This window comes from Cherax quadricarinatus, chromosome 45 (assembly GCF_038502225.1).
Source record: "Cherax quadricarinatus isolate ZL_2023a chromosome 45, ASM3850222v1, whole genome shotgun sequence".
NCBI lineage: Eukaryota > Metazoa > Arthropoda > Malacostraca > Decapoda > Parastacidae > Cherax > Cherax quadricarinatus.
The window spans coordinates 22,522,699-22,532,698 of record NC_091336.1 but is presented as its reverse complement, the minus strand read 5'-3'; the positions used below and the strand labels follow the sequence as shown (position 1 = coordinate 22,532,698).

The following is a 10,000-nucleotide window of genomic DNA, read 5'->3' as shown; positions in this document are numbered from 1 at the left end:
GTGTTTTATTGCTCTTTTCGTGGCTGGGTTCTTTAAATTACCCATATTTTGTCATTAAGTTCACACATTCATGTCGGAAGAATTTGTTTGTAAAATACAAAAAAAAAAAAAAAAAATGTAAACATGAACACACAATAATGGTCAGTATTATGTGATTTTTTTATGTTAATGTCCAGGGTTTATTACCTGGACCTCAGCATTGAGAGTCGCTACTCTCACCGCTGGGCAACGGGAACCAGTGCAGTATTATGTGATAGTTTGTTTATTAGAGTTTCTGTTGACTTGGCGACTGAATAAGACGTTAATTCTCTGAATGTAATATGGAAGTTTTTCTTGTGAAGGGGGTTTCTATACCTAAGTATATGAGATGGCAGTGAGTTCACTTTTATCGCCTGTTTTAGCTAACTTATTATGGAACTCTGTGAGTATGAACTTAGTATCTGGCTACAATATGATGATTTATTCGCTTTCCTTTCTGCGTATGTGAAAGTACTACGGTTCATTTATTTTATTTCAACCTGATGGTTATGTCTACAAGATTCCCAGTAAAAATTTAATAAGTTTATTACGGTCAAACTGGAAAAAAAAAATCTTGAACTAAGATTACAAAGCATTAGAACTTAAGAATCTAATGCTCTGTTTATTGATGGGAAATTTTAACCACCCAATTCATTTCGAAAAGGCCGAGGAAGCTGTATCAAGCAGGTCTATGGTTGAGATGAATATAATTGAATCAAGCTTCACAAACGCAGTATTAATTTTAATAGATTAGGGTTATACAAATTAGATTCATTTATAATTAATAATATTCGAGAAGAAATTAAGCTATGCGTGACAGGTCCTTGGTAATCCCACCCGCATCATATCGGGATAGGTGTAATGTATGTGAGGTGATATCCCAGCAATATAAGCCTACTGTTCTATTGTTTTTACAGCCCCTTAATAACTTAAGAAATCACGGAAGCGCTTGGAAGTTCACTATTTTATTTTCACAGAGGTTGTTTTGCATATTGTGATATCAACTATGTACACTGGTCGTCCTCTAGGTACAGGAGGGAGGACACAGCCTCGGAGAAGCATATTTAAAAAAAAGGCTTCAAAGAAAAATACCATTTCTCCTCGAGGTTGTTCGAATATTCTACCACATCATTTTTAATACATAAAATTATACGTGTACTTTATTTTGCATAATAGTTCACGAATTTGCAGGATACATTGACCCTATTTTGTTTTATGTTACATTTTGCAGGAGATCAACCAGCTGCTATCGTCCACGACAACAATAGCAACAATAATGGGAACAACAATAGCTGTGTTGGTGTGGCAGAGAAATACTCGTCTAGTCTCTGTTTCCACATTAGCTGTCTAATTGTCCTCCTTAATTGTCTAACCTAACCTGAACTAGCGCGACCTAGCCTAGCCTAGTTAGCGCCAAGGCTACGATTAATTCGTAGCCAAGTCTAGCATAGATTAGCCTATAGCCCTAATCGTTATCTGAAGGAAATAACTCAAAATAACCTAGTTTAGTCTAGTCCAAATATACTCTGGTTTATCTGAGAGTAATTCGAACGTAATCTAAGACTATTTATAATGTATTGTAGCCTATTTTAGTCTTGCCTAAATGTAACTTAGTCAAATGTAAATAAGTCCAATTTTAAAATATAATCTCTTCAATGACGGAGAATAACCCACAGGTGAACCTAATATAGCTGAAGGATAATATATTCCAACGTATATTGAACCTAACTTTAAGCTATATTGACCCTAGCCTCAGCTATCTTAACGAATATTAACCTTTTTCTCAGCAAACCAAACCTCACCTCAGCTAACGTAACCAATGTTGACTCTGATCTCAGCTAAATCTCAAGCCAATTCAAGATAATGTATAATCTACTTAACGCATCTTTACTCACACTACCCAGAAATCCTAAATTAACCCAACTAAATCTATTTTAGAATCTAAATTCTATTTCGGCAAACCTATACCCATAAACATAATTTGCCATAACCTTTCCTATTCCAGATTTATAATTATATATATATATATATATATATATATATATATATATATATATATATATATATATATATATATATATATATATATATATATTTATATACACACATACACACACACAGTGTGTGTGTGTGATACATGTGTATGATTATCATGTTGCTACGAGTGAATTTTTTTTATACAAGCCGAGAGCAAAAATATATGAAATAATAATCGTATATGAAATTAATGCTGTAATAATTTTGCTGCTCAAAGTTCCCATGGGCAAGCGAAAGATTTTTTTTTTTTTTTTAAATTATCAGGTGGGTTCGGCAGCCTTGGTCTAGCCTGTAGCATTTCTCAAACAGTGGGCCTCAGTCCCCACCAGCACCGTGTTATGAGGCATTAATAATTTATTCATGGAGAAGCACTGAACACGTAAGGGACATCCAGCACCTGGGGAATAGGAAGCAATCAGGCTTATTCCGAGAAAGGTAACATGTAACTCTACTTCCTTGAAATAGGAGCATTTCAGCATAGTGTTACAAGAAGTCCCCAACTTACGAACATATTGGGGACCCGAATTGTGTATAATATTCATAATACAGGAATTCTTCAATTTACGAACACGTTGGGGACCTTCTGTATTGTGTATATAATAATTATATACACAATGATACAATAATATACACAATGCAGAAAATTCTTAACGTGTTTATATGTCGGGTATTGTCCTTGAAAGATGTAACGAAGCAAGCCCGTCGTGTGGGTCGTCTGGCAAATTTCAGTCGACGTACTACTCGGTTCGCTTATAGAAACGGGTGTGTGAATAATAACGATGTGTGGATAATGAATATAAACAGATTAGGAAAGATGTATGTATGCGTCTGTTTTATTATCCTTAAGCAAACAGAAGTGTTTGTGAAACCCCAGTTAAAGCCGAACTCACATTTTACAAGAATCACCATCGATTCGAAAATTATTATTATTATTATTATTATTATTATTCAGGGAAGGGAATGCTAAAACTATGAATTATACAATACTTGCGGCCTCAAGGTAACCGTTCCAATGTAAGAAATAGAGTATAGAAATTCCTCGATGTGTCAATACGCCAGAGAACATGGGAACCACAGGTCAGTCTCTAAAGAATATCTAATTCCATCTGACATTCAGTCACTATTAGGATAAGCCAGGATAAGTCACTATTAGGATAAGCCAAACCTTGAAACAGATTTTGAATTATACGATTCAAAGAAGGGTTTAGAGGATACCAATAACATACTGCCAACAACAGTAATGAAGACACGTTACAGAATGTAGGAGAGTATTGGTTCACTAATTGAGTTGTAGACGAGTAGAACAATATGCCATTTTGTAGTAGTGAAGCTAAAACACTGAGTAGCTTTAAAAACATTTTTGAAAAATGTAAGGGTGAGAGGGGATGGGTGTGATGAGGACTCTCCTGACCTGGGTTTTTTGAAGCTAATTCCTTGTGTAGCTTTAGGAATAGTTTGGATAATGTGTGTGGGGGAATGGTTGAAGTTTACGAAGGCCAAATATGGGCCAGAAGACTTGGTGTAGTGTTTCTCCATACTTATTCTCTTTTATCTATGCAGCTTTTCACTTTCTGTAGAGTTTTATCTACTGGGAACGAAACATCCCAGTAAAATGTTCTGCAGCGGGTCTGTTCCTTCACTATTTTTTTCCTAGATTTATCAAATTCTTCTCCTTACCAATCTCTGTTTAGAATTCGAGGTAGTGAGTCATGCAGAGTTCCAGCCGGGCTGGAAAACTATCACCAATCTGAGTGTACTCTTTCACTGATTGCTCTCGTTACTCTGGCGATTACCTTTTTACCGATTTGTCTCCATCACACTTATTTATGACTAGAATGTTTTCCTTCACGTTTTGTGAAATTTAGGTTTTAATATATATATATATATATATAATGTCGTGCCGAATATGTAAAACTGGTCAATTAGCAAGAACTCATTCAAAATTAAGTCTTCTCTAAAATTTTCTCTTATACGTTTAAAGATATATTTTTTTCATTATTGTTGATGTAAAAAATTATAATTTTGCACCAAAAGGAACTTAGAAAACTTACCTAACCTTATTATAACAAAAACAATTTATTTTAGCCTAACCCAATGAAATATATTTTAGATTTGTTTACAATAATTTAATACTAAATAAACACAGTGAAATATATTTTTTTCGTTAGGTTCAGAATGATTTTGGCGAAATTATTGCATACACAAATTTTCGCTTGTCCTATATGGCAAGATGAGCGTTGCTATTTAAGCCAAGATGGCAAGTTCTGCCTATTCGGCACGACATATATATATATATATATATATATATATATATATATATATATATATATATATATATATATATTATATATATATATTATATACACGCTCATATAGTTAATGCTTTCGAGTGACATACTTTCCAGAAGAGAACAGAAAAACGTATTATTATTGTTTTATTATCAATTATTATATGAGATTAGGAGCTAAGCGACAGAACCATGCAGTACCTGGTGAATGACCGGGATGAGACAGTCAGGTTTGATCTGGGGAAGTAGAGGGTGCCTCCATTTCCTCGTACCAATAGCCATTTTCCCAGAATCAACTCAAGCCTTTCCGCCCCCCCCAATCACTCAAGGAACACGAGGAATTATGCGCAATAAAATGGCCTGATAATGGTAGCTGAGGTGGTCGAAACATCATGAAATGCTGAATGTAGATAATGGCATAGTTCCATAGAGGTTTAGAGCTTCCCCATATAAATAAAAATATTTCGATTCAGGTCAGCTCACTTCTGAAACAGGTCAGACCACTACTGATACAGGTCAGTTCACTATTTATACAAATCAGATCGCTGCTAGTACAGGTCAGATTACTGACAAGTCAAATCACTACCGATACAGGTCAAATCACTACCGATACAGGTCAAATCACTACCGATACAGGTCAGATCACTACCGATACAGGTCAGATCACTACCGATACAGGTCAAATCACTACCGATACAGGTCAGATCACTACCGATACAGGCCAGATCTCTACCGATACAGGTCAGATCACTACCGATACAGGTCAGATCACTACCGATACAGGTCAGATCACTACCGATACAGGTCAGATCACTACCGATACAGGTCAGATCACTACCGATACAGGCCAGATCACTACCGATACAGGTCAGATCACTACCGATACAGGTCAGATCACTACCGATACAGGTCAGATCACTACCGATACAGGTCAGATCACTACTTATAATAATAACAATAATAATAATAATAAAAATAATAATACCCAAATGGTATTTCAAAATAAATTCTCTAATACGTAATTATATCTCATTGTAAAGAAAAATAATTTTTGTATGTGTGAATTGTGGGTTATTGTGTACAAGTTCTGTTATATATTTTGTATAATAAAAAAAACTAAATGTAATAGTTTTTTTCAATAAACTCCTCTTAACATAAGAACATAAGAAAGGAGGAACACTGCAGGAGGCCTGTTGGCCCATACTAGGCAGGTCCTTCACAATTCATCCCACTAACAAACATGTGACCAACCCAATTTTCAATGGTACCCAAGAAATAACCTCTGATGTGCAAGTCCCACTCAAATCCAACCCCTCCCACTCATGTACTTATCCAACTTAAATTTGAAACTACCCAAAGTCCCAGCCTCAATAACCCAACTAGGTAGACTGTTCCACTCATCAACTACCCTATTTCCAAACCAATACTTTCCTATGTCCTTTCTAAATCTAAACTTATCTAATTTAAATCCATTACTGCGGGTTCTCTCTTGGAGAGACATCCTCAAGACCTTGTTAATATCCCCTTTATTAATACCTATCTTCCACTTATACACTTCGATCAGGTCTCCCCTCATTCTTCGTCTAACAAGTGAATGTAACTTAAGAGTCTTCAATCTTTCTTCATAAGGAAGATTTCTAATGCTATGTATTAATTTAGTCATCCTACGCTGAATGTTTTCTAACGAATTTATGTCTATTCTGTAATATGGAGACCAGAATTGAGCTGCATAATCTAGGTGAGGCCTCTTTATTTCACTCAGAGATGTTTATTAATTTATAAGAGGCTCAGGGGAGATTTCATGACGTCGGTGTGACGCTCTTGATCCAAGGAAATTGGAGCTGTATGGCCCTTATGGGTTTAGCGCTCAACCCCCTTCATGAATGAGATAATCCGTAAGGTTCTTCCCTGATTCTCTCTCTCTCTCTCTCTCTCTTTTTCTCTATGTATTTATGGATATGTGAACGAGTTTTCCATTTAAGGCTACAGTGACTCCTTCAAGGTTACAGTGGCCCCGTTCAAGGTTACAGTGACCCCGTTAAAGATTACAGTGACCCCGTTCAATGTTACAGTGACCCCGTTCAAGGTTACAGTGACCCTTTCAAGTTTAGTGGCCCCTTCAAGGTTACAGTGGCCCCTTCAAGGTTACAGGGGCCCTTCAAGGTTACAGGGGCCCTTCAAGGTTAAAGTAACCTTTTCAAGTTTATAGTGGCCCCTTCAACGTTACAGTGGCCCCTTCAACGTTATAGTGACCCCTTCAAGATTACAGTGACCCTTCAAGGCTACAGTGACCTCATCGAAGTTACAGTGACCCCTTCGAAGTTACAGTGACCCTTCAAGGTTACAGTGACACTTTAGGCTTACAGTGACCCTACAAGGTTAAATTTTATCCTTAGACTCAAAGGACATAAGGGTTCAATCTTTTAATAGAGTGTTCTTACCTATACGTGGCTGCAAGAGTCGAGTCTCGGCTCCTGGCCCGGCATCTCCGCTGGTAACTACTGGGCTCAGTCATGGCTTCGAGAGCCTTATTGTACCTCTTCTTAAAGCTATGTATGTAACCTACCTCTACCACAATGTTCTCCATTTCGTTCCATTTCCTGATGATTGAGTGCACTGGTGGAGTGTGTACTGGAGACGGAATGTACTTAGGAGAGTGTGTACTGGAATGTGTGAATTGGAGGCGGAGTGTGTGTCCTGGGAGGACACTGGAGTATGTATTAGGAGTGTGTTTACTACGGGAGTGTATGTACTCTGCATTCTACGGAAGGGAATGTACTGGGAGTGAGGTGTATATACTGGGAAGGGAGCATACTGGGAAGTGTATCAGAGAGGGAGTGTGTTTACTGGCGAAGGGGAGGGAGTATGTACTAGGGAATGTATATGTCATGTCGAATAAATAAAATTGGTCAATTAGCAAGAACTCATTTAAAATTAAGGCATTTCTTAAATTTTCTCTTATACGTTTAAAGATATAGATTTTTAATTTATGTTAATATAAAAATTATTGATTTTGTTCCAAAAGAACCTTAGAAAACTTTCCTAACCTCATTATAACAAGAGCAATTTAATTTAGCCTAATCCAGCTAAATATACATATTTTATGTAAGTTTACAATAATTCAATAATAAACAAACATAAGAAATATATTTTTTTCGTTAGATTCAGAATGACATGCGAAATTATTGCATACACAAATTTTCGCTTTCCCTATTCGGCAAGAAGTGCGTTGCTATTCATGCAAAAATAGCAAGTTTTACTTATTCGGCACGACGTATATACCGGCGAGCAAGTGTACTAGGATGATGGGTATGTACTGGAGAGTGGATTGGAGTGTGTTTGTACTGGGTACAGGGAAAGTGTCCTAGAGAGGAGGAGGTATGTGTACTGGAGAGGGTGTGTTCTCGGAAGGAACAGTGTGTACCGGAGTATGTGTACTGGAGATGAAGCGTGCACTGAAGTGGGAGTGTGTATACTGGAGTTGGGGAATGTTCGAAAGTGGAGTGTGTACTGGAGAAGAGTAGGTATTGAACAGGGAGAGTGGATACTGAAGTGCTGGAGAGAGGGTGTACTGGAGAATGGGAGTGTGTACTGGTGAGTGTACTGGAGAAGGGGAATGTGTACTGGTGAGTGCATTGGGAAAGGGAGTGTGTACTGGAGAAAGGAAGTGGGCACTGGAAAGGGAAAGTGTGTACTGGAGAGGGAGTGGTATTGTAAGGCGGTAGTGAAAGGCTGAAGCAGAGGGCCACTTGTGTGGTTGGTGAGAAAACATGCATATAATATTCTTAGAGAGTAAGAATGTGTGTGTGTGTGTGTGTGTGTGTGTGTGTGTGTGTGTGTGTGTGTGTGTGTAGTGACCAACTTACTTGGGGGTATTGTTGTAGAGATAAGGTGTTGTCAGGTGTAGCACTGTGGTCCGTGAGAGATCCCGGCACTTCTTGTCCTGTTTCTCAAGACAGCTTGTGCGTTCTCACGCTACACCCACTTGATTGTCAGTGCATCTATCACTGTCTCTATCTGCTGTATCTGTTTCTTTCTCTCTCTGTCTCTCTCTCTCTTTCTCTCTCTTTTTTACCTAAACATTGAGTCAAGGAACATTAGACTAAGGTACCCTGTAATATAGTAAGGTGCCCTCTAATGTATTAAAGTATTCTCTTATGCAGATGACGAAGCGATAATTTTTCTGTAAATTCAGTCTCATAAACAATTTGAAAATATAAGTGCTCACTTAAAGTATGTCTCGCAACTTCTCGTATTCCCTATTAAGGAAGGGGGCCTTGATGCTGCTGAAGTGCTCTTGATCTGAAGAAATGGAGCTATTCTCACTTTCTTTGGATGAACTCTGATCGGCTGTCATTTGCCAAGCCATATATATCTTCAATGGATTTAACTTATTATATCTTAATTATATATTAAATATTAAATATATTAAATAATAATTAGTATATTTCGTGCTTACAACATTAACGGGAAGTTTATTTCATTCTGCTCTCATTGTTAAAAAAAAATATTGCACACATTCGTGTTGCATCTTCTGCCTCGTAGTATATAATACCACTGTTGAAAGTTATGAACTTATTCACCATTTCGTAAAAATTCTTCACTTCTGAGTGTATCAAAGTCATTCAGTATCTTAAAGCAGAGAAAAAAAATGTTGAATGCTAGGACACCTCTCTGCTGGGTACCAGTTTTCTGTCTGTGAGCCAGTCACTTACCCAGGCACGATGTTTCTCTCCTGTACAATGCGCTTTTATTTTGGCCATCAATCTCTGATGGGGTACCTTGTCAAAAGCCTTTTTTAAAATCTATATATACTGCATCTGTTGGGACATTTTCATCCCAATTTTTGTAAAAAGTGAAGATCTTTTGTTGAGGAATCCGTGTTGGTTTCGGGTTATTATTTTGCGAGTTTAACTAATTTTTTCCCTAATAATAGTTTACACTGAGCTGATGGGACGATAGTTGTAGACTTAGGTCGTGTCCCGCTTTTGTCAAAATAGGGGTAACATTTGCTAATCACCTTCTTATAAAGATTTGTTAATTACCGTTAGTATGTGATTTGCTGTCTACATTTTTTTATGGCTGTGGCAGGTATTTTATTCGTCCTGCTCGACTTGTTAATAAAATACTTGGAGAAACTGAATATTAAGTCAGTGCTGCTAATTTCGTTAATATTCAGTCCGTCGGTGTCAGGTCCTGACAATAACTTGCGTCATTGAGACAATGTTGTCGTGGTCACATGTAAATACGGTGAATATAGACGCTATATCCCCGTTGTTTGTAAATCTGCAGTTATCGTTTGTTAGATGAAGGTCCTGTCATTGTTTTAACCTTTTTTTCTGACGCATTTGAAGAATTCTTTTAGCTTACCTTGGTATTACCTTTAATGATTTGTGAATTTCGTCTTTCAAATACTTCAACATTTCTGATCATTTCCTCGTTTTATCTCTTGTAATCATGTTTAAATTTCATATATGCATTACTTTTTTTTTTTTTGCCTATGGTTTTAACCAGTCTCATTGTCAGACTTGGCTTCCTTGCATGTTTTATAATGTTTTATCGTTACTTGTATATCGTCCATTTCGATACTTAGAAATTTACTTAAAATTTGCTTCACATTTCCTCTGCGTCATCTGGATCTCCAATCCAATTAACAT

At 37.0% G+C, this 10,000-nt stretch overlaps 1 protein-coding gene and 1 long non-coding RNA gene across 2 annotated transcripts in view; one reads left to right on the top strand and one right to left on the bottom strand.

The window, feature by feature from the left end:
- Positions 1–2,018, top strand: part of LOC128694895 (interference hedgehog) — a 61,431-nt gene extending 59,413 nt beyond the window's left edge. The window contains exon 7 of the mRNA XM_053785252.2: positions 1,250–2,018. Within this exon, the coding sequence (XP_053641227.1) occupies positions 1,250–1,395 (146 nt within the window). The 3' untranslated portion in view covers positions 1,396–2,018. The remainder of the gene's footprint in view (positions 1–1,249) is intronic.
- Positions 1–10,000, bottom strand: part of LOC138853991 (uncharacterized) — a 168,828-nt gene that overhangs the window by 74,231 nt on the left and 84,597 nt on the right. The gene's annotated exons all lie outside the window — the stretch shown is intronic.